The sequence below is a fragment of the Equus przewalskii genome, chromosome 18, assembly GCF_037783145.1.
Source record: "Equus przewalskii isolate Varuska chromosome 18, EquPr2, whole genome shotgun sequence".
Lineage (NCBI taxonomy): Eukaryota > Metazoa > Chordata > Mammalia > Perissodactyla > Equidae > Equus > Equus przewalskii.
In genome coordinates, this window is record NC_091848.1 from 56,301,051 (window position 1) to 56,326,600 (window position 25,550).

Consider the following 25,550-nt stretch of genomic DNA (forward strand, 5'->3'; position numbering starts at 1 on the left):
CTGCTGTTGCCTGAGCTGGCCTTACACTTCTCTTCTCCATGCTTCACAGGCTGCTGCTCTGACTTCACCGAGTTCACCCTCAAAGAAAGACATGGGGGGGTGGAGGGAGCATTTAAGAAATCAAGCAAACATCCAGAAAAGAGGTGCACCCTCGAGTTAGTTTAGTTACTGTCTCTTGTGAAATGAAAGTTTCAAAAAATTCCCCATCCTACCCTTATGCTTACTCAAATTTTGCAGTTTCTCAGGTTTCATTTTTCTAAAAGTATCTGGAATCCTAACTGATCTATTTTTAGAGCTTATGGTTTACTTTCCCATCCAGCTGCCATTTCATTGCTTTGTTTCATCAGTGGTCAGGCTGACACCCTGTCATAGCTTATGTGTTAAGCATGACCGAGAGATGCTGAAACCAAACATTCTCTCTTTCAGCTCCTAAGGTGTCCCAGCATGTTACTTCAAAGCCGAAAACGTCACCAAGTCCAGAAGTATCACACACTCCAGCTGGTAAATGCTGTATTTCATATTTAAGCCAAATGCATTCTATGTCCCACTTTGCTGCAGTGGAACATCTCATGTATGTGAGGCCAATGTTTCAGTTATGTTCAGAGACCGTGTTGTATCATGCATGCCATGGTCATTTCAGAGCTTTCATAAGAGTTCCCTAAGTGCTCACATAGTGAGCTAGTAATATAGTCAAAAGACAGAGGTATGCCGAAGATAGAAAGTTTTTTTAGAGCTAAAGTTTTCTTATAAAAATAACCTACCATTGCTAACTATGGTATGCTCAAATGTTTCACCAAAATAAGATAAAACAAAGAATTTTGGATTTTTCCACAAAAATGATAAAATGATGTTCTGCAAACAGAGGAAATGATGTTTAACCATTTTCTTGGGTTCAGAAATTTCACATTATCCAGCGTTCAATGTTTTTTTTTTCCTGTCAAATTCTATTTTACCAGATCATGGAGCAATAGCTTGGGTTAAGAAATAAGAAATTTGTTTCACAAAAAAAATGATTTTTTTAGCTACAAATCTATTTCTTGCCTATCATCTGAGAAGGCCTTTTGTCCATTTATGGGGGAATAATCTCATATTTGTGAGAGTAGTCAGGGAGGGGACTGCAAGGACCCAGCCATTTCCTGGTCTTGCCACCAATGCTCTGAGTCCTCAAGTGACCTCAGGAAGGTCCAATTAATATAAATTTCTAGATGCTCCTAGAAGCATACAGAACATTCCCAGGACCAAAGGATTTCTAAGCAGTAGCTTGAAATGATGGCATTTTGGAAGGAAGCCCAAATTGAGTTGCTATACTGCTTCCCAGGTTGTGTGAGGGTGTTACTGTGCGGTGGGACAGTCAACACCTGGTGGTGGTGGTAGGCTAGAGAGGCTCCTTTGCCCTGAAGTCTAGAATTTAAATTTGTACTTCTCAATGCAACAGCCAATGAAAACACCAATGAAAAACAAAAGCTGACCTTCCCACTTGCAAAAAGTCAACTTCTTATTTGCAATCATGGAAAAAAAAAGGTAACAGAAATTAAGTCATTACAGATAATAACAATAGATTTGAGTGATTTTATTCACTTTTCCTTTTCATTAGAGAAATTAACATTGTTGGTCCTGATGTGACTTAATGTCATTAAACCAACGTATATAATAGCTAAACTTTCTTCTTTTTTAATGCCTCATATTTGCTTTATTCCACCAACACCTCATTTTTCACGGAAACGCGAACCCGTAAGCTCGAGCACTGGAACACCGCGCACATTCCCCCGGGGCCTCCGTGGGCTTATTCTACTGACTCTCCAGTTCCACACATTCAGTTAGAATTCCGTCTCTAAACCTGGTGTTGGTCCCTCCATTGTGATCATCAGGGGTTCCCCTATTGTTCCTGGGGTGTGATGCTAACAGGAACAATCATAAGGCAACCCCGTTAGTACGTTTCCGCTTCCTCACAAGCATTCCAACAGAGTGGATTCTGTTGTGTTCAGTTTCTGGGTTGTAGCTAGGCTCAGGTTTGCATCCTGATGAACCCAAGACCTTGTTTACTGGCTCCTGTAGGTTAAACCTCGGAAAACAGGGATAAATTATGTGTATATTTAATACGTCCTGGTTTCCTAGAGAAATAGATGCTCTGTAAAAATCTAAAAATGTAAAATGTAGTGTGGAAGTCAGGACAGAGTTATGTTTTATCACGATGTTTATCTCAAAACTTATTCTGAGATATCAGAAGGAACAAGCTTGCATTTCTAGACCTGCGTCAAACAAGACGTCAGTGTAGGATGTGCTGTACAGCTCTTCGCTTCTGTAGATTCCTAGGTGGGATGCAGGTTTCATCCAGTTAGGCCTTTAGAAATATCTTGCAGCCACTCAGTTGAATTATCTATGACACTAAATGAGGAGTCTTGACAAACAGCCCACCTACCACGTCCAGAACCAAAGTAGAACTGGCTTTTCTCGGAGCTGCCTTGGAGGAATGATAGAAAAATCAGAGCAAAGGAATCGCCCTAATGCCTGCTCGTAGGCCATGCCTTCATCGTAGATTCGTTTCTACACCAAGGCTGCCTTGGCTTTGTGGTGACCGTTGTGGCCCACAGATATTTGGATAGACTTCAGTCATTGGAGCAACCAGGAAGAAAATCTAGATTTCAGCAAGCTATCCAGTCCTCACAAATGTTCTGTGTAGCTACTCTTTCTGGTAAATTCTAATGTGTAGTCACACTCAGCATTTTTGCAGTTAGGAGGTAAGCGAACCATGCTGAAATGCCTTTGGATGTGGAAGCACTTGGACCTAGACAATGACTGAATGGTGTTATGTATGGAAAGAAGGATGACCCTGCTCTTTCTAGGTTGGGCAGGTGGAGATGATAATGCCACTAATGAAGACAGGGAACACAGAGGGAGGAATAAAGGTTTGTGCACATGCTAGGTTTGAAGGGCCAGAGGACTTTCAAGTGGGAGTGTGTAGGTGGTATTTCTGGATTTCTAAACAGAAGCCAGGATTTGGGATGTAGTTTTGGGAGACACGCATCTATGTAGAGAAGGTTCTTAAATCCTGTGAGTGGATGACGTCATCCAGGAGAAAGCATAGAGAAAATAAGAGGTCACAGACGACAGACTTGGGGACACAGTTATATTTAAGGAGTAGACAGAGGAAGAGGAGCCAGCAGAAGTTGCTGTTAAAAAATATGGAGTACCAGGAGAGAGGGACTCAGCAGGCAAGGCAGGGAAGGGTAGTGGACAATGACAGAGAGGGATCAAAAGAGTTGCTGGACTTGACAGTGCACGCCCACAAGCCCATGTCTGAAACCCATGGGCTGATGCTTCAGAACGTAGCAATTTTCATAAAGATAAAACAGCACATACACCATCGATTACAGGCATGTCACTATGTCTGCAGTAAGAAATATGAAGAGTCCTACTAAGCAGGATGAATGAAATCTAGAAATTGCCTTAGGTCAGTTCTAGTCAGGTTCTGCTATCAAGTAAGTTAAGAAAAAACTTTCAGTTTTCCAAGCATTTTGGATTTCAGAACTATTGATAAGACATTGTGAATACATGGTTGCTAGAGATTAGTGAAGTGGAAGCCAGACTACAGTGCATGAAGAAGATACAATTGAGAGACCAGGAAGCAGAGGCAGACACAGTCATGCGCCACATAACAACACAATGGACCACATATACGACAGTGGTCCTGTTAGATTAGGACCGTTGAGCCCAGGTGTGTAGTGGGCTGTACCCTCTGGGTTGGTGTAAGTACGCTCTATGATGTTCGCACAATGACAAAATCGCCTAACGATGCATATCTCAGAAAGTGTCCTCATCATTAAGTGACCCATGACTGTATAATTTTTTGATTAAAGGAATGAGAGTGGGAGTGGGGTGCTTTGAAAAGGAAGCCATGTCAAGGAAATGATAATTATTTTTAGGATCTTGGAGCATTTGAGCTGTTTCATAGGTGGAAAAGGAGGAACTCGTGGATAAACGGAAATATGGACTAACAAAGTATGGGAGATAGTAGAAATAATGGAAAGCGAAAAGCCCAAGAAAAGATGGGAGGGAGGTGGCTGAGAGTGCAGGTAAATCTCAGAAAGCTGCCAAAGGACCGGAGACCTGCTTCCTCTCAGACCTGCCCTAAGGGTGCAAGGTCAGAATAAAGGAGCCGAATCTTGAGGGGAAGGGTGTGTGGTCTACACTGTAGCGCTTCTCGAAGAGAATCCATCTCTTTACAGTGTCTTTCAGGGGTAAACCTCCTGAAGACTTCATCTTCCTCCATCTTTATAATACATTAAGTCTCTCCTCTACTCTGGCAAAACGTTCACGCACAATCATTTGCATTTGTCCATATTAGACATTTCCACTCAGTTGTCTTGTGTTGGTTGAATTTTTTTTTGAGTGGTGCCCTTTATTCAAAAGATAGTTAATATAATTGGTTAGTTACTATAAATGGTAAGCTGGTTAATATAAGTGAGTCAAATATAATAATGGTAAATACTGTTATAAGGAAATCAAGACAACCTTCTCAAATGAATTGGCATCATCTGCATTGACGAGTTTCCCCCAGCACGGAAGAGTCAGGGTTAGGAATCGTGCTCTTGTTCAGGTTAATACATGGAGGAATGCCACAGAGGAAAAAAGGAAAAAAACAACTTGCGTTTGTTGGAGCTGCAGTGGCCCAAGTAAGAGAATGATTCATATCCCTTTCCTGTGACTATGTCTGTTCCTTTCCTTTCCACTGATTTCACCTGCTCTAGGAAGTCTGCGATGGCTGTTAAACCATCACTTCACGGTTAAAAAGTGCTGGTTGCAGCAGCAGGAATCGCGTCACCCCAGCCTGGCTTCCTCAGTAGACCGAAGCAGGTGGCGAGCCAGGTGTTCACAGTCTGGAGGATTTACTGGGAGCACATTTCTTTTCAGCTTCTCTGGTCCGTCTCCCAGCTCCTCTTTGTATATATGGTCTGGAACCGTAACCCAGTTAGGGTATTATACCCTACAGGCTGCTTTGTATGGTCATGGCCTTCTCAGAGCCATATTCAGGTGCCTCTCCTTTACCCTCCAGATAAACATTAGTTGGATCTACAACTGGAGATTCCTCATATTTTACCATTTGAATCCCCCAAAATACTACAGAGCAAGGGTGGAATGTTCTCTGTTGTGATGGGTTTTCTCTACCTTTGTCAACCACTGATCTTTTTGAAGTTGCTTTTTTCTTTAAAAAAAAGAAAAATCCAGGGGGCTGGCCCTGTGGCCGAGTGGTTAAGTTCGCGCGCTCCGCTGCAGGCGGCCCAGTGTTTCGTTGGTTCGAATCCTGGGCGCGGACATGGCACTGCTCATCAAACCACGCTGAGGCAGCATCCCACATGCCACAACTAGAAGGACCCACAACGAAGAATATACAACTATGTTCCAGGGGGCTTTGGGGAGAAAAAGGAAAAAAATAAAATCTTTAAAAAAAAAAAAAAGAAAAATACAGATTTTTAAGTTTCCCTGGATGTTACCTTGTAGCTCATAGAGTTCTAATTGAGTGAAGTTTCTTTTCAATGTACCAAATTCCACAACTGTAATTTCACTGTTACCCTGTGGTCTAGACCAAGAACAGATTAAATATGATCCCCCAAAGCAGTAAAAAGACAATGTCTGTTTTACATAACCTATTTCTACACCAATGGTAAAGTGGTATTGGCCACCTCATGGTACAAAAGTTTTCTTCATCTTCCTCTGAGGCAAAGTTCTAGCCTGAATCCTATTTTTTCCCCAGTATCATATAAGATGCAAGAAAATCGCAGTGCCTGCCAAAGGGACTCTGCTATTTACAAAATCTTCAGTGTGGTGGGAAGACTTCTCAGTGAGAGAGTAGGGCTGAGAAGGTTCTCCCTGTGGGGAAACTGAGTCAAAGAAGTCCTTTACCTTTCTCTTGGAAGGAGACTTCGCCGTAGAAATCTGGTGCTAACAATAGGCAAATCACTCTGGTATTTCCCTCAGTGAGAAATAGGTTGTCAAATTCCCGACCAACTGTTTTATTTTGCCAAAATAGAACTGGGCACAGGCATTAAAAATATACTGGATATCAGGGACTAAATATGGCGTGGGTCTATTGTTTAGCTGACATTTTTGTCCTTGTCTTCATGTTCTCATATGTCAGGAGGCCCTGCCACCTAATATACTGGAAGCCACATCACTAAGCAGGACAAATCGACAACATTTATGTCGCATTTACTCTGTAACGAGTACACTCACAAACTACGTGTGGTGCCTTCTAATGGGTGGCTGATTCCTTTAGCTCTGTTTTCTCCCCTAATAACTGTTAGTGCCTTTAAGAATAAAACTTTGTTCTCCTCTTAGACGCTCAAGAATTTTGTCTTTCTTGCCATTTCTCTCATTTGCAGACCATTTGTGCACTTTATCTATGATCATGTATTTTCTACTGCTGTCAGTAGAATTTTCGCATGGATGTTAAATGGCACCTAACCCCTTCAGGCAAAAACTGACTTTCTATTTTGAAGACCACTGGAGGGAGACCCATTTTCTAGTGTTGAATTACATTAGTTAGGTCCTCTTTCTTTTTTTCCCTCACGGGAGGCTTCAAAATGAGCTGTGACCAACTTTGTTTTACTGTCGCTAGAACCCTCCCTACACAACGCCATTCTTCCATTTTGAAAAGCACGGTCGTCTTCTTGCCTCTGCTCTGTAGCCATTGCGGAAACGCCTTTGCTCCCCCATGCTCTTCGGTCCTCCGCATCCAGGGGTGGTCGCACTGCAGCCGTGACGTCTAGAGTACAAAGTGTTTGATCATCTTTTTCTTTCAGTTCCGCGAGACGTGCTCCTTCCCCATAAACCAGCCCCCGAAGGCTCTCAGAGCGAACCTGGTAAATGAATTATTTTATCTTCCAGTTAGGAGCTGTATTTCTCCAAAAATATTCTTGAGGCCAATATGTATTTTTAATGATTGTGATGTGGAAGCACTTCAGAGAAAATTATGGATATAAAATGTGTATTTATTTGTGAGAAGCTTTAATCAAACAATCTGTATGAATTTTTTTTCCCTGGTTAACATGAAGGAATGGTACATAATTAGTTTATTTTCCCTGGAAGTGTTTTAATTGAATAGGATATCATGCTAACGTTATAAGACACAATTATTAACTGAACCAACCATTTTCACCTGCTTTCAAAATGTAAATATAACACATTCCAACTGTGGGTGTACTTTTAAGTAAAAAATGTGGGTGCCTAACCAAAATTTTTCCTCAAAGTGACAGTGAATGAGAACTTTAAAGTTTAAGATAAACTAAGTTCCCCGGGGTGGCATCTAATACATAGAATTTTCTCATATTTATTCTGGTTCTTAAAGAATGTTCAAATGGATGCACATAGAAACACAGAAACTGTTTTTACTTCACCAGGTAGTAATTCTCATAAATGTTTCTTTGGTTTGCTTTCGGCCTAGTTCTGCAGCCTGTTACCTTTAGCATTGGCCCACCAGAGGCAACAATAGGTAATGGCTTTCCCATATTGACCCCCTCTAATTGTTTTCTTTGCTACCATCAGGACTGCAGGTCTTTCTCAAATAGTTATGTCAAAACATCATCTCTTCTCAAACCATTCCCTCCTTTTATTTTCACTGTTAGTACTCTTTCTGAAATAGAAAAGCAGTGGTTTCTCTGCTGTAGCGGCTTTGCTCCGAAGACCAACTCAAGGTAGCTCACTACAGAGTCTGTCCTCACCTACCTCATTCATCTCCGTGTTCAAAATGGCTCCATGTTACTCATGCCCATCTAGTTAATATCTCTGCTGGTTTAGTGGTTCTCAGCTGTATTATTACAACACACTGGCAAGTTATGAAAGATGCTGGCAAGTGATTGTTATTAATATTGGTCAAAATACTGAAATTTGCCAATGTTTTATTTTAAAAAATAAATTTGGGGCGGGCCCTGCAGCCCAGTGGTTAAGGTCGCGTGCTCCGCTTTGGCGGTCTGGGGTTTTGCCGGTTCAGATCCTGGGCATGGACATGGCACCGCTCATCAGGGCATGCTGAGGCGGCATCCCACATGCCACAACTAGAAGGACCCACAACTAAAAAAAATACACTTCTATGTACCAGGGGGCTTTAGGGAGCAAAAGGAAAAATAAAATCTTTAAAACAGAAAGAAAGAAAGAAATTTGAGCAGACTCCAGATGATCTCTACAATGATGATATTCTCACTCATTTTGTCATCCTATGTGCTTTCTTGGGTGGGAGAGCTACAGCTGACAGCCCCAGGACCATGTCTAACCCATACTCCATCTTAACCGCACATGGTCATGGAGTGTGTCAAGCATTGAACATGGTGTATTATCTATCCTGGTAGAAAAAAACAGTTGAGAACCATTATTCTAATAGTCCACAGTCATTTCCCCGAAGGTCTGTGCACATTTAACTTTCCTCTCCATGACTCACTTAGTGTTTCCCTTTTTTGACGTCAAATGAAGGAATCTTGTGTAATATCATTCTAGCCTGGTGCTGGCTTCTGAATCCAAAGACTAACAAGCTTGCAACTTGTCTTTTGCAGGTCCTTTAGAGACCCGAGGCAGCCCTTTCATTCCCATGATTTCACCAAGTCCTAGTCAAGAGGAACTACTAACCGCTCTGGGTAAATCTTGTTTTGATATTTCAGTGCTATGAGGACCCACCTTTCAGGGTGTACCCTTAAAGGAGCCATATGCACATTGTGTTCGTAGGTTGTTTCCAGACAATAGAAGGTCTCTTTTTTACCATTATAAAAAATATCCATTTCACTTGATTCTTTTATATTGCCGGCATGTATGTCCTTCTAATAGTCATGCTGATTTTTAGTATAAAATGAGAAAGTTTTAAAACATCGTGACAACATTTCAAGTATTTTAAAAGGAAGAATGTCCCCAAAGCACATCAATGCTGTACTTTTTTGTTGCTTTTTCTGTATTTGAAACTGCATTTGGAAGAAAAATTTCATCTAGTCTTTACTGAATATTTTATGGGTACTAAGCACAATGCCAAGCAATGAGAGGCCCAAAGTCAAACTGTTTAAAGGTGAGTCCTTCCCCTGGAGAGCTCGCCAGCTCAGATGAAGACAGTATCTGTGATGGTGGCGCTTCCTGTGTACATCCCTACGTGTATTTTTTAATTTCAGCCACGTAACTTTGAGGTAGGTCCTTTTACTTGCCCGATTTACAGATTAGAAAATTGAGGCACAGAGAGATTTAAAAATTTGGCTGAGTCACACAACTAATGTCAGAGCCAGATTGGAACCCGCACATTCAGTCACCAGAGTTCCTAGGATTCACCCCAAGGCTATTCATTACAACAAGTGTGATAGAGAAATGAGCAGCATGCTGAACATGCAAACTACCTGGGGGCATCAGGGAAGGCTTCACAGAGGAGGTGACATGTACACTAGGTCTTCAAGTTGGAGAGAGTTGAAGTTAAAAATGCGAGAGGTCCTTTCAGGTTAAACACAGATGGGTGGAGGCACAGGGCAGAGAATGGCAGCCAGACTCCTGATGAGCGTGTGGGGCATGTGGAGAAATGAGACTGGATGAGTCAGTTGGTTGGGATGAGCTGGCCATGCATTCGAGGAGTTCAGCACCAACATCCTCACTGTGGAAACCCTAGTTTGCCTGACTTGGCTGAAAATGAACAGGAAAACAAGAGTTCCCTGCTTGTGATTTTTGGCTCCCCTGCCCTGTCCATGCCACATCCCACATAGCTGTGTTCAAATTGGTGGCCTTATTTTCCTCCCTCAACCCTTTTCAAACAAATCCATCCTTTGTCAGTGTCTGCTGAAATGAAGTTACTAATCCCATTTTTAAATAAAATCCTTTTTGAAGGAAAAAATTTAAAACTGAATGAGCAAATTACCCTAATTACCAAATATTCATCTATGGTAGCCGAGGCCCACAAAGTCAGCGTCACCAATGAGGGCAAAGTCAAAAGCACTTTTCAAGAACCACTGCTGTATATGCTAATTATCTAATGGCCAGTCCCTATTTTTAAAACATGTCTTGATTTATTGAAGCAAGAACCATCACCTGCCATCTTTCACAAGTATCTCTCTTGTGAGCAGAATCCAGATTGTAAAGCAGGGCAGAAAAAAGATGACAATATATTATTTGCACCAAGTGTTTCCTTGGATCCAGTATGCGGCAAAGTGCACACTGTAATTTGCTATGTCTGTACGATGCTGTGAGGATTCCAAGATAATATTGGGGTGGAACTACTGCTGTGCTTATTTTTTATTTTGTCAGGAGAAATGTGCCTGTATGTCAGTAAACATAGACTTCGTTTTTCACGTGAAGAAAATAGAAGAATACTTATCTTATAAGGTGTAAATGCGCATCTTTCCTTCAGACCTATTTCCTTCCAGCTCACCTAAGTAACTTGTGGAATTGATGGAACAGAGAGAAGACATGAAGGCAGTTAGGAGGCACCCAAGTATAGCCACATCCAGGATGATGTGACAATGATCCTGAGCTAAAAGCTTTTGGAAATCCTAATAATAGTCATTAATAACAGTGCAAGAAGACAGAAAATATAATAAGTGAAAGTTATTACAATGTATCATTAACTTTGTATTATTATGATTACTGGACATAATTATAAATGCAATTTACCCTTTTATCATCACATGGTGCAGATAATACTGTGGGTTTTTTTACATGTCCATAATGATAATTATTAAAGCAAGCCACCTTACTGTGTTTTTCCCCAGCAGAAACAGACCAAACCACCCAAGAAGTCTTCACCACTAAGATTTCACGAACAACTGAGCTGGCAAAGACGACTCCGGGTAATGCTATCCCCCTACCTCTCATAGGAACTTTTGCTTCTTCACTTTTAATCAGGAAAGAAATTTCTTTTTCAGAATGTAATTTCTCATCACAGTGAATTACTTGGCTTTTTTCACGATTTAGGTGCAGGACATCAGCCACGTGTGAATACTACTAGTTGAATGTAGGAAGACAAGTTCTTTAGCTGGAGCTGTGCTTTTGGATGTATTGTCGACCACTTGATGCTAATAACTAAGAATGAAAGCTCCCGTTTTTTTCCTTGCTTGACCTTCATCTGCCTCATTTCTACATCTGATAAATAAGAATCTTTATTACCTTCCTCTTCCTCCTTTCTCTCCATCTATTTTCCCTCTGTCCCATCTCCCCAACTTGATGAACACATTGACATTGTGGCCTGAGGAAGGAAACCAGTAACAAGAAAAATCATTTTTTAATGATGGCTTAATATTTAAACCTGGATGTTTAAATATTAAGGGAGGTTTTCTCTGGAATTTCTGACTTCTATGTCTTCCTTCCCAGTTTTTGGGATGTGAACTCACCTGCATGAAGCTCTTTGTCATCTTCGTGCTCTCAGAAATCTTTCCTTTTTGTATTTTTCTGTCCTACTTGGGTTATAACCGGTGGACTTCCACCATTTTTTGTTTTCTTTCTTTTTTTCTAAATTACTCCTTTGGCCCATCTCTACCTCTATCATATGGGAAGAAACCCAAAAAACAAAAGCAAACTTTTTTTAAGGAGTTGGAAGACAAATGTATTTTCTCATTGTCAGGTATAATTTGGGGGGAAAATTTGGTGGAAGAAATTTGAAATAATAAGAGGAAATGATAACAGTAAAAGAAATCTGATTTTAAGGTGTCTATTTTATCGCAAGTGGAGCAGTACTTACTCTAAATAAATACGACTGAGAACACTATGGCACAGGACCGTTCTTGTAACTTTTCTAAATCTTTTTTTTACTTGCTTGTTTGGTTTAATTTTATGTTTTAAATGTGCATTTTGTTATTTACTTCACTGTCTTTATATTTATTAACTTCTTATTTATTTATAAATATACACAGAAGTCAGAAGCATCATCGAATGACAGCCCTCCCACGTGCTCATAACCAGCTTCAACCGTTAACAGTAGATGTTCAATCACATCACCCCACCCTGATTTTCCTATGTTTATGTTTTATGTTTTTCGCAAATCTCTTTGATGTCTGGCTAATAGAAGATAGCTGGATTCTCATAATCAAACACATTCATGTTTTTGCAGCGAAATATATAAATATTTACAATAAGCATCATAAAGACTATTCAGCTCAGGTTGTGTTGCCAAATGAGGAAAAGATTTCAGCTTTTTAGAGCTTTAGAGATTTCATCATTGAGGATGAAAGATCATAGGCCTGTTCTTTCCTTGCTTTTGCTTTTTCTTACTTTAATGGAAATATCAATATTGTGTCACCATTACTAGTGTATGTAGAATTTTTATCAAATTCCCTCTAAAGCCTTGTTTTATCAGATAGGACTTTCACAGTTGATTGGATACATGTCCAGGATCTGACATCATTATATGAGATGTCTTAACATATTTATATAACATGCTATATTTTAATTATTTTCTTATGCTCTGAGGATCCCTAGCTTGAGCCTAAACTGCATTACCCTAGGATTCCTACTTTCCTAGGCTTGTGCCAAGGATCTTAGAGTGAACTCACGAGGGATTCATTTGCATGAAATGACAAAGGACATCCTAGGAAAGAACCCATCTTAGGGATAAGAGTAGCAACCAAATGGTGGTCCAGCCCAAGAGCCCTGCTTGGGAGTAGTCGGTCACCTTTAGTGAAGGCACTCTGTGTGTCACTAGGAGCACCCTCATAAATGTGTGCCTGAGCTCTGCAGAACAGGAAGTCAATCAACTGTTTTATTTCTGTTGTGTTGACTTTTTAACATCAGGCATTAGATGCACAACAGAGCACACAACAATTTGAGAGAGACGCCGTAGGGGTGAAGTTGTTCCTCTTGATCGCACTCTGCTGCGCATGTACCGTGACCTGTGGCTTTATGGTCTCCAAGCCTCAGCACGGGGGCCCAAGTGCTCCAAAGAAACCTTGTACCTAAAACCTAGGCATGAGTCTGCTGGTGGAATCTCCTCTCCTTTCTCTGTGGTGTCCTTGCTTCTTTGTCTGCTGAGACAACACCCTGCGGCGCGCTGTAAACAAAGCCCTGAACCATCCAGCTCCTCTCCTTTGTCCTTCTCATCTCAACCTGTAGTAGAAATCCACTTGGCCAGAGGCACTTCGGGAACATTTTGCTTGTTTTAACTTTTTTCAGCCCCCTGAATCCTCCTTCCCCTCTCCCAGTACTGGGCAGGACGTGGGTCCCTCAAGGTGTTTCTCCTGTAGTCCCTGTTTATTTTTGATGTTATCTTCACACAGTATTTTTAATGCCTTTTACAATTGATTTTTATAAAACTACTTAGATACGAAGCCACCTTTTATAATTCTTTTTATTATTAGCCACTAAAAACTATGTGGAAATGATGTTTACAGAGTTACAGCCTCACAAAGTTCTTTTGTCTTTTTTTTTTTTTTTAGTTTAAAATTGAAAACTTAGAACGATTTTCTCAAGGCTATGTGTTATTTGGTGATGAGCTATATGGGGAACTCACAGCCTAAACTTAAGTAATATTTCAGGTCTTTTATAAAAAGTTCTCTCTAGATTTAAGTAAAGACTGTGGAAAAAAATAAAACTAAAATTCTGATCCTGTGGCTTTAAAATAATTAATGTTGTGCTGATTATTTCTGTGTTCTGCTCTTTCCTGTCTAAAGTTTTAGAACTCATATGTGTTCTAGAATGAGGCTAATAAGAGCCAGGGTCCTTGTATTTCTTTAAGCAAAAGCAATCTAACATTGAAGAAATTAACATGAAAAGCTGAAACAGGTTAAACTGACAGGGAATCCTACGACTCTCAAGGAAGATTGAAGAAAAACATTTGCAAATCATCATCATGCATGTTAGGGTGTGTGAGAATCAATTTTTTATAACAGCAGTACCTCTGTTTACTCTAGTTATTACGTCTTGAAAGGCCACGCTAAACCTACAGGGAATTTCAGTATGTGTCTGCTGTTTTTGGCCTGAAGTGTGGCAAAATTCTGCTCATCAATCTTCACGTTGGAAGCTTATAAATGAGCTACGTTATAATCTGTTTCACAGGTGTATTTTTGTTAACTTGGTAGGCAAGGCGTTGCTGATTTATGGTTATATAAAAAACCCACTCAAGATGTGAACGAAACCATCAAAACGATGTAATCTCCTTATATAGTTGCAAGAAAAATTTTTTCCAGTCTTAGCTAAAGCATTACCAAGAAAGCTGGTGGCAGGAGGCAGTGTGGTGTGTTGAGTGGGGAAGAGGAGGGAAGGATGGACAAATTCCAGGATGAATGCACACTCTAAAACCTTAGGAAGCAAAAATATTTCAGCTGAGTTTCTCATGAATTTGCCTGCTTACAATGGTCACTTATTTTTTAAATTTATTCAACAAGTCTTCATTAGGAGTCCTCACTGTGCCAGGCCCTGGACAGCAGGAGCAGGAAGTGACAAAGTAGCATGTTGTTTCCAGGGCTTGTTTGAGTTCTCACTCCTTGCTCACCCTGTCTTGATGGGCAGAGCACCAGAAGTCATGTTCTCTCCTTTCTAAGGCTTTAATGGATGGCACTCTGAGTATTATTAATTTCAGGGTTCATGAGCTAAGACAGTTTGATAGAAGCCACATGTTCCTACTGTTCTCTTTGAACCTACCTAAGAATATTTTTATTTTTGCCTTCAAGATTACTTGTCTTTTTTGGCAAAATAACATTCCACGGTGATTCCCTAATTGAGAGATGTAGATGGATGGGTGGATGGATGGATAGATGGTTGGCTTAAAGATTTACCATGTTAAGAAAACATCTAGTAAAATAAATACCCTTGAAAAGCATGGGCTAAATGATGACTAATCCTTAACGCAGGTTACAAATGGCCTACCTCACTCCATGTGCACCTTTCATTTCCAGACATGAATACTTTCACTTGTTTGATTTTGCTTTAGCATCCATGCTGTAATGTGTAACTGGAGGTTTCAGAATGTGCTTTCAGAATGTTCCATGCAAAGTGTGTGAGCTCTTGGTGCCCAGGGCGCTCAGTCTCTATGGAATGGGCTTTGGAGAGTTGGTTATTAAATTTGATGCATTTGCTCTATTTCAGCACCACACAGACTGTACACCACCCCAGGGAGGCCCAGAACTCCTGACAAACCCCGCAGCAGACCGGGTAAGCTGTTTCTCTTTCTGATGACCTAAATAATAAGCACATCTGAGATCATATAAAATGTGTTGAAACAGCCAAATACACCAAAGGAAGGATACAATTCTAAGCCTTGTGGATAAGTAGAAAGGTAATGAATTCATGGAAGTGGCAAGACTTGACAGAGGTTTTTAAAGATGACCAATTCAGAGACTACTACGGAACTTTATTGGTATAAAAGTATTTTTGTAATAGTATTTGTGCGTAAATCACACACACACACACACACCCCTTCAATTTTCCACGGCAATGATAGAGATAGCATTAGAGTTAGTTATGACGTCATATTTCCTGCTTTCAAATGTTATTTATCTTTTAAGAAAAGATGGGCTCTTCCAGTATAAAAGGATCTTGTTCTGGGAGAATATCTTTACTTGATTCCTTCAGATGATAAATCAAAAAAAAAAAAACAGCAACAACTCAATTTAGAGGTTGTAAACAGCAAAAATAAACTGATAATTAAACATTGGAAATCACTTTAAATTTGCTAAATTCTCCAAAGGTTCTAGGTTCTCCCTCACAGGAGCTTGTTAGGGAAAAGTTCACTTGAAGGGGCTGGTTTGGTCCATGTAGGTCGCTCCGATGCCACAGTGCAAGTTGGACCAGAACACTGGTGTTTTCTGCCCCTTTTTTTGCTGTGATTCTAAGAAGTCTTCTTAGGGGCCGGCCCGGTGGCACAGCAGTTCAGTGCGCACCTTCTGCTTCGGCGGCCAGGGGTTTGCCGGTTCGGATCCCGGGTGCGGACATGGCACTGCTTGGCAAGCCATGCTGTGGTAGGTGTCCCACATATAAAGTGGAGGAAGATGGGCACGGATGTTAGCTCAGGGCCAGTCTTCCTCAGCAAAAAGAGGAGGATTGGCACCAGATGTTAGCTCAGGGCTGATCTTCCACAAAAAAAAAAAAAAAAAAAAAAAAAAGGAAGTCTTCTTAAAGTTGTAAATGATGAGACTGGCTTATAAGTTAATGTTCTTGGTGAACAGCTTTCCAGGCGCATGGGAGAAGCAAATAATCGTTTCTGTCCTTTGGTTTATTGAAAGCCCACATTTTTTCACAGTAATCCTCCAACTCCTGAAGGTAATTAGGCACATACATCTTTATAAACAAATATGTCTCCATGTGACTTTAGTATCATGATAGCTGTCGAGAGCTTAATGTATGGCTGGTTCTGTTAAAGGTTCCTACTACATAATGAAACAGTAACAATCATGGCTCACATTGACTGAGGGCTTGCCATATGTCCTGTGAGGTACAGTTGAGAAAGCTGAGGTGTGGAAAAAGCTAGAAAGTACATTTGAAGTCAAGCAATCTGACTTCAGAGCTTGCTTTCTAACCATAACACATGTAGTGCTTTTCCTTAAAGAGTCTTTTAAACAGAGGATGAAATGGATGACCTCTTCGAGTTTTGGTAGTGCTATGACTCTCTACAAGCAGGGGAGAAATTGAAATGGTTTCTTCATATTTCCATGTTCACCAATGAACTTATGCCAGGATTATGAGGGAACATTGTTACCTAGAGACTCCTGCAAAAGGACCACCAATTTCTGAATTATGAATTAAGGCCTTGAGAAATAAATACACTTCAAGTTTTGGGTTTTCATTAGGTATATGTAATCCTGATCTTTCCTCAGTTCCATTTTGGAAGGTATCTAGTGCTTATAAATGAAGAAAGATAGTCCCCATTTGGAAATAAACTTCCCTTGCCAGTTATTTTTTCAAGTCCCGTGATCACCTCAGAGCACAAACTCAGGTCTCTATTCCCAAACTCATGTCTATAATTTTTATACCAGAAGTGTGCTTTCTATAATATGAATAATACTTTTTGGTAAGCCATCATTTTTTTATTGCCTAGTTAATGACTTCCAATTCTCTGGGAAGCTTTGTTTTCCTTGGCTGCAAAGTTTTAATAAGACAATCTCTAAACTATTTATTTCCCACTTTATTGTAGTTCTGAATAAGACAACTACAAGACCTAGCAGGCCCAAACCCAGTAGGATGCCCACAGGGGATGGAATGGGAAAGGCAGTGATCAAATGAGTAAAATGTATTTTCTTTTGATCCTATCAAAATAAATGTTTTCATTGAATTTTTATAATTTTGTTCAATTCACACTTCAATATCTTTTTTACCAGTTTTGGAAGTTCTTGGTATAACTAGAATTGAACATTGTAATTCATTCCAAAATCAAAACTTCAAATGTTTGTGAGAACATTAAGAAGAACTTTGCACTTTTCTAAACTCAGTCCACTAAATCAGTTACCATACATAGTCTTGATTCTTAAAAAGATCCTGATTAAATATGAATTCTTGAATGAAAATATCAAAATAGCTGTTTTCCCTTATTTCAAAACACTTTCCATGTGCAGCCTTGGTCTTTGAGACTATGATCACTTGGTTTTCAAGTTTATAATTTCACAAGTATCATTATAATTTTTTTAAAAGACTGCATCTGTTAGCAATCTGTAATACGATATTCAAACAAGGCGAGCAATTAGGAGTTGATCACCCTGGTTACAGTCTTATTAACGCTTCCAACATTCATGTTAGTTCACTGACATGACCCGGATCCAATCAGATCTCAGGAGGAGGCAGCGTACAGATGGCTCGGACAAGGATCTGATACAAGCTCAAACGCCCAACTCACTAAGTGGATAAATGGTAGTTACTAAATGCCTTAATATGGGATTGCATCGTCCCCTTTAAACATTTTTTAAATACTACAAATCTTGTGCTTGCTTATGTAAGAAAGCATGAAAATTAGTTTATTTAATGCATATATATTTAATCAACCCATTGTAGTTCCCTAATGAGAAAGAGATATGAATAAGACCTGAAGATATTCGGACTAAAAATCACTTAGATTTGTTTTAAAATGTGTTTTTTGTACCAGGTTATTACAGTGTCTGAAGTTCTAGGATTTCCTTTCTCTTCAAAACAATTATTGAGGCAAATACTATAAATTCCTGACTCATGAAAAACAAGAAAGCATTCCAACATCTATTTGTACTCAGCCGCTCCCTTTATTCTTCCCAAGTGTGGCGTTAGGCGGCGCAGAGTTTCTCAGATTGACATAAACAATCTGGCTCTAAGCAGAACCACCTTCTTAACATTCAAAAGAATTCCCTGGAGCTTGCCTAAGTAAAACAGGAGAAAGCATTTATGTCAACAAAGCAAATGAAAGAACAAGTAGCTATGATCAAACTTGAAAGTCATTAACCTTCAGTATAATCAAGCATTGATTCTCGCTAGGAAAATGCTGTCTTTTAGAGGAAAACAGTATTATTATATTTTAGTTTATCAGCAATATAAACATTTTTCCAGAGCCACTTATAACACAAACTGACGTGTTACCCTCTTGTGTAATGAAGTCAACTTCATCTAACTTAGCTTTGGAAGGATGATTGATCTCTTATCAGGGCTTCTTCAATTTAATTAGTTAGGTGCTGATAGAGTTGGGTTGGTGGGCACAGGTAGACAAAGCGAGCTCACTGTTTCCCCTTTTCTTGCTCTACCTCCATCCCCAGCCCAAATGTGTGGCACTTGTTCTATGTTCTAGTGTCTGTCTACTGGAATCCCCCTTCAGGGAAGAACTTGCCGCCCACCTGCAGGGAGTGAGGTCAGCAGATAGCGTGTCATTGTCAGCTCCTTCAGAGCCAGCCTCAGCTGAGAAAGCCATGGTTGGAGGTCTAGGTGGTACACCACCATGTCTGCTACAATAACACCTAACAACCAAATGATATTCACCTCAGGAGTGCAAGGTTGGCTCAACATTCAAACAAGTTCATGTAATTCACCTCATTAACAGAGCAAAGGAGAAAAATCATACAATCATCTCAATAAATACAACAATCAACTGTTATACAAAATTCAAAATCCATTCATGATGAGAACTCCCAGATAACTAGAAATAGAAAGAATTTTTCCCACTCTAATAAAGGGCATCTGGGGAAAAACCTACAGTTAACATCATACTTAATAGTGAAAATCTGAATGTTTTTTTCCTAACATCATAAACAGAAGCAAGGATTTTTATTTTTACCATTTCTGTTGAAAGCAGTAATGGAGTGTTTAGCCAATGCAATAAGGCAGGAAGGAAGCAAATGGTGTAAACTGGAAATCACAGATGACGTGTGTAGCGTATTACAAAAGGAAATTTTAATAGCTCTCAGACTATTTGCCTAGGAAATAATGTTTTGAAAAGTTGACAAGCAAAAGAATGTTTTTAAATCTGTTCTCTCCAGATTATAGATTTACATGAGTCCGCCTTACTTTGATTCTGCATAGTTTTGACCTGGCTTATTTACAAAAGTACAGGTATTCGTGTTAAGTTTATTTTCTTCTCTGACGCAGTGCCACTATCTCATCCACTCTCACTTCTAGCCTCTAGTGAATCTTAATGAGACACCATTTCTGTGTCAACTGATTCCTTATCCAACTTTGACATCTTGCCCAGAATATTTACCTTTATTATCCCTCTTACGTACATTTTCCTATAGTTTTTCTTGCTAAAGTTTTCATCCCAGATATTTTACACTAAAAAAAAAAAAATCTGTTGATAAAGAAAGTCTGTAGGATTTATGGGACATATTCTTCATGGTCTTAGGCCACTTAAAGTTGTACCTTTGGAAAACTAAAAAAGAAAGATTCTGAGATCTCAAAAACTATGGACCTTTGATTATTTGGTCCTCTGTACCAATCTTGCAATGATTCCATAAATCCCAGGAATCTTTAAACCATCTTGAGCCAAGTTTCTCATTTCATAACATCAGTACATATGTTGTCCCTACTCTATGTGCATTTCACATCTATATGTATAAATATTCCTCCACCTCAAAGTTTGAAAGTGGCCTGCAGAGGTTGAGGTTTTAGATAGGTCATTTTTCCAGCACTCTGCTTCTTCAAGGTTTCCAGAGATGCGTCTCAGGTTAACTGATGTGTTCCATACATTATAACCAACTTGAGATCTGACTCCAGAGATGCAACAAGCATGCATTAGACCAAGGGATCACAACAACTATGGTCCCACAGGCCAAATCCGGCTCACTCCCTATTTTTATAAATAAAATTTTGAAACATAGCTTGCTTTCACAACGCAATGGCAGAGTTGAATAGTTGTGACACAGACAGTATGGCCCACAAAGCTGAAAATATTTCCTCTGACCTTTAACAGACAAAGTTAGCCGACTTTGTGCTGGACAATCTCTCTAACCTTCTCCCTGTGGAAGGAAGCTCCTGAGCTGGGCAGCTAGTCCTTCATTCGGCCAACATTTATGGAAGGCCCATTATGTGCAGGCAAAGCGTTATTTGGAAACCACCTTGGGACCTGTGGTTTGGCAGATATGTTAATTATCTGAACCCCAGACTCCTTTTCTGCATCCTGATGAAGAATCCACCCACTTCACTGCCCCCGCATGGAGTGCACTTGACAACCAGAAACCAGACTCCTCCAAGGTGAGGAATGTGTTTTTCTGGGCTTGTGGCTAAACCTTCCAGTCTGCTGGCTCACCACGCCTCACTTTTTAGCCAGGTCCTAAGAGCTGGAGACAAGGACACAAAGACCAGTCATCCATAAAACCACCCCTTTTTGGTCACAGGGAATCGTCTCTGATACATATGGAAATTGATTTCCAGTTTACCGTGTTTGCAAAGTTTTTGTTGCCATGGTTAAAAATACCCAAATGGTTTCTTCATTTTTGACGATAAATTGCTAAGGGGTGAACTATGTAAATCCAGAGATTTCTGGAGAACTCCCATATGGCAACTGGGGCCCCTGCTGAAGCTCAAGTCTTGGTGCTTCCGGAGCCAACTCTGCCCTTTAGAAAAGATTAATCCTGCCTGAGGGAAAAAGAATTCAGGTCACAGCCGGGGCCAGATGGGCTGGTCAGCCACCGATTCCTGAGGAGTCTTTCTCTGTATTATCTCGCTTCCTGCTTCCTCTCTGCCTTCCCACTGCCTCTGCCTTTGGCCTTCCCTTGCTCTCCTCCGATTCAGGGCAGCAGAAGTTCACAGGTCTGCGGGCTCCAGGCTCACACTGCTGCCTGGCTGACACGCAAACCACAGCTAGACGGAGGCAAGGCCGGAACTGTAGTTCAGCCTCGTGTCCCCAGCTCAGTGCTCTTTCCCTGAACTCCACGGCTGTCTTTTGCAGGGCTCTGAGCAACATTGCTCTACCCTGCTAACTTTCATCTGTTTCTAAAGGCTAGAGAAAGTTCAGTGTAACAGCTAATCGATCAGAGGACTGACTGAGTTTTAAGGATCCTAACAGTATGATGCTTCTGTCTCTACCTATACGGAAAGTGACAGAAAATGGCTGGTTTCTGCTGAATTCTCCCTTAATTGGAAAAGAAGCCAGGGGAATTTTATCTTTGGTCTTACGAAGTAATCCTGCAGAATTTAGGATTCTCTCCTGCATCTCCAAGTCGCCAGGCCCTGTAGCTTGGTAGACCCGCATGTGCATGCTCAGGGACCACTGCCAGACTTGTGCTAGTCTAAGTCCCACATACTAGTGGCATGGCTGACGACACATGCTTGCCAGCCATGGCCATTTAGCCCCACACAGTGGTGACACCTCAAACCACCTAAAAGACAGAGTATAGGACTCTGGGGCTAAAGTCACTTAGAGTCATTGTGAGGAAGAAGAGAAGGGAGATGACATCGGGAGGAAGACAGTCCTCTGTGCTATGCCATTTTGTGCATTAGCGCAAAGAGGCACATGTGGGTCTAAATCCCACACTTCCTGGCTGTGATTTGCTTAAGACCCCCTTGCCTTGAGTTTCCTCATCTGTGGCACCTGGGTGATATCTCCCACACAGAAGGGTTCATGTAATGAATGTTTAAGGAGCTTGCACAGTATTGGATCAAAATACTTTGTTTTCTTAAGGATAGGAAGATTTGGAGAAAGTGGGTCAAGAAGGATCTACTACAGGTGCACACAGCCTACTGCCCTTCTAGAGTACAGAATACATTTTTCTCCCTCAAAAAATAGTGGTAAAGCATTCTCACCAAGCCAGGGTATCCCAGTGAACAGACGGAAGTGTTTTCCTTTCCCCTATGCCGTGCGCAGAGTAACCACCCAAGTGAGTGATTTCCCTGGCCCCATTGCCACCTACAGGAGGGCACAGGAAGAAGACTAATGAGCCTTTTGTCTTCCCCATGCCTGTGGGATTAGCTACAAAATAGTCACTGACCCCAGAACATTGCTTTTCTACCACAAATAAGCAATGTTGACTTCATGGCTCCATATAAACATTCTCTGTGATTTTATATATTATCTTTTGTTCAAGCAGCAGAAAGTGTGGGTTTTCAATATTCTGGTTCATAAAAAAATGTCTGTTTCTATTCTTTCTTAATAATAACTGTCAGCCACATTAGGGAAGATTATTTTATAATGTAAAAGAATAATGATTTTAAAAATAGGACAGAAACCTAAATTGGTTCCTCCTCCCCTTAGGATAGCTGTCCAAAATCCAAGCTCGGGTATTTAGGTGAATGCCTGAGTAATACCCACCAGATTGTATTTGAGAGACTTAGGAGATAAAATATCACACACAGTAATTTTTAGATCAGTTTCTTCCAAATAGCAGGTCGGAGTTCTAGGCCTGCCCAGGACTAATTTACAAATGTCAAAGGTACAGCTCCAGTTTGTGGCCTAACCAGCCTGATAGCCAAGGACTCTCCAGGAATATTTTTAAAGTCAATTCCTTAAGTATAAACCCAAACACATTGGAATTTTGAGGTTTTTTTTATTGGGGTAGAGGAGTTGGAGGAAAGTTTTTCAAAACCGCAAAATGTACCCATGAATTCTGGCAAAAACCAGCCAGTCATCGAAGATGAAGTCTGCCTGACAAGGTAGTACCAGCCAGGAAGGCAGTGTGGGGTGGGCATCGTGGAAAATGAAGACAAAACCGCAATTCACAATCAAATGTTAACTCTTCGGAGAAAAGATCACAACCAATGAATGTGGGGCTTTGAATTTTTTCTCTATGCAGATGGGAGAAGCCAATTAAAATGTCTGGGCACAAAACCATCAATTCCCCTGCTCTGCAAAGAATGCGCATCATCACTGACAACTCTACCAAGACACAATGAAGGAGAACATTTCATATGTTTTGCTTTATATTTATTCCCTGTCATTATGTCTGCTCATAGGGGTCAAGCAACCGCCAAAGCCATCAGGTGCTGGTAGAGATGTGTTAGTGGACTCCACCCATGCCACAAAAAGACCAGGTGAGGAATAAGATGCTGCCTCCCATGCTCTGCTCTGAAACCTGGGCAACGACTGCAGTATCATTTGTTGCAGCAAAAACAGCAGCATCCACACAACCCCCAAAGGGTCAGAATCATGTAACAGTGCATGGGTATTGTTGGAGAAACATTCTAAAATATTATCTCTGAGGGAGTGGAAAGTGCTCTGTGCACAAAGGCAAGATTAAGAAGAGCCTCGAATAGGGTACCAATTTAGTGATTGCTCTGTATAGTGTTCTGAGGGGCCCCAGTGGACAAATGCTGCGGTCACGTGGGGTCTAGTTTTCCTCATGTTCAAGTTCTGCTGTTGTGTAACTTATTACAATATCCTTTGGCCTGAAATGATTTATATTCCTAATTTAAAACTATGTTGTATGTAGTAGGCCAAAATTATGAAGCTGGTGACTTGGAGTATCTTTGCATCAAATAAGAACTCTGTGCTTTTTAAAAGGATGCTGTGAAACCTACTTTGATGTATTAATGTCTGGGCTATAGATCTATACTCTGTCACCTCCACTCACTCCCCTGCATGTACACGCACATACACACATGCATAAATACACACTTCTTAGAATCCCAGGAAGTACTTAAAGCCACAGGGCGTTTTCCTAGGTTGTCACTTTTACTTCAAGATTTTTTAAACCAACGTATATTATGGAAACAAAGAGATGAATTTTTAAGCTATAACACAAGACTTAAGATTTGGGTTACAGAGGACTGCTCCAGGGTCCTCTAGCTTTGCCAGCCTTTGTGCAAATTATAAAAAGTTGCCTCTTCCCTCTGCCCTTTGGTCAAACCACTAAGGAAAATGTGCCCTTGCTCTGGGCTGGCAGCCTGGCACCAGGGCTCCTGGAGGGGTGGGCAGAGCGGGTAGGAGACTGTGGCTTCCCCTGATGCCCCAGCCAGGCGCCTTCGTGCAGTGTGCAGCCACTCACGGTGGCCCTGCTCTCCAAGGGCGCAGGCTTATTGCTCCCGCCATCAGGGCTACTTTGTTATAATCATCTGAGAAGGTCTGAAGTGTTTTTTAAATTATAACTACATATTAGAGTTGGAGTGTGAGGTAGAGCAGCCACTAAAGAAGAAGTTCTATGCTTCAACAATTTACAGCTAAAATGGTGTAAGAATTGTAGTCTGAAAATCAAAGCAACTGGGGATAAAGAAGCTCAGAAATGCTACTGTTGAGTCTACGTGGGAAACTAAAGATGGTAAATTCTACACAGCTATACAGCCTTTCAAAAGGCAGATGTGCCTATGTATTTTTATCTATAATTAGAGGTTATTTTGGATATGGATGCTAGTGTGTTTCACTATCCCAGGGTACGTTATGAACATAATTTAGAAGAATATCAGACAATTTTACTCATAGGCATCTTGCTATAGAATCTATTCTCGGTCATCCAACTGTGACTTAAACATATTTTTTAAAACCTGTGATTGTTATAGAATGAATCCTTATGACAGCTTTATCTGTAATATAATCTTTTAGCCACGATCCCAGGCACTCGCCGTCCACCCTTGCCACCTAGACCCACGCCCCCACGAAGAAAACCTTTACCGCCAAATAACGTCACCGGAAAGCCAGGAAGCGCAGGTACGTCGGTTGTAATCCTCCATTCTCCCTCCATGATTTCAATTTCACTAACTAACGCAAGCCCGTCTTGGCATGCTAGCTCAAGCAACGGACAAGCCTGTGGTGTGTGTGGCAAATGCCTGTGTTGGCCCTGAAGACCAGACACTGTAAATGACAGCTTTGAGGACTCACATCCTGACTCTGGGTGGGTGGAGTGAAAGAAACATCCCTGTGCCTCTAAGCCGGTGTGCTCCTCCCTTGTTGTGTGCTTGGAGCTGAGACCAAAGCTGACTCAGGCCCTTCAACAAGTGGATTATTTTGGATGAGATGTATACCGCCAACCCACCAGGGTTAATGGAAAATGTCATCCACTTATCGTTCTGTCTCCTGAAATGAAATCCTATACATCTCATTGAAAGCTCCCCTGTCCACCAGCCTTCCTGCTGGCCCCAGTATTACGGTGTGAGGGGGAAGACTGGGGACTGAAATCTTCAGGGTGACTGAGCAGGTCTAGCCTGTGCAACAAGCCAGGAATATATTTTAGAAGTCAAGCTGCCTCTCATCTTTATACCTTGGCATGTGTTGTTTCCTTCCCGTAGAAGGACCCTTCCCAGGT

General features: G+C 40.9%; 1 protein-coding gene and 1 long non-coding RNA gene across 52 annotated transcripts in view; one reads left to right on the forward strand and one right to left on the reverse strand.

Annotated features, from left to right (window-relative positions):
* Positions 1-25,550, forward strand: part of ABI3BP (ABI family member 3 binding protein) — a 238,310-nt gene that overhangs the window by 175,894 nt on the left and 36,866 nt on the right. For 21 of the 50 annotated variants that reach the window (XM_070582016.1, XM_070582020.1, XM_070582031.1 and 18 more), the window contains 8 exons: positions 427-501; positions 6,801-6,860; positions 7,442-7,489; positions 8,544-8,624; positions 10,722-10,799; positions 15,025-15,090; positions 23,269-23,346; positions 24,851-24,955. In XM_070582016.1, the coding sequence (XP_070438117.1) occupies positions 427-501; positions 6,801-6,860; positions 7,442-7,489; positions 8,544-8,624; positions 10,722-10,799; positions 15,025-15,090; positions 23,269-23,346; positions 24,851-24,955 (591 nt within the window). The remainder of the gene's footprint in view (positions 1-426; positions 502-6,800; positions 6,861-7,441; positions 7,490-8,543; positions 8,625-10,721; positions 10,800-15,024; positions 15,091-23,268; positions 23,347-24,850; positions 24,956-25,550) is intronic. The other 29 variants (XM_070582022.1, XM_070582023.1, XM_070582035.1 and 26 more) reach the window with 3 other exon arrangements.
* Positions 1-25,550, reverse strand: part of LOC139076925 (uncharacterized) — a 140,542-nt gene that overhangs the window by 94,764 nt on the left and 20,228 nt on the right. The gene's annotated exons all lie outside the window — the stretch shown is intronic.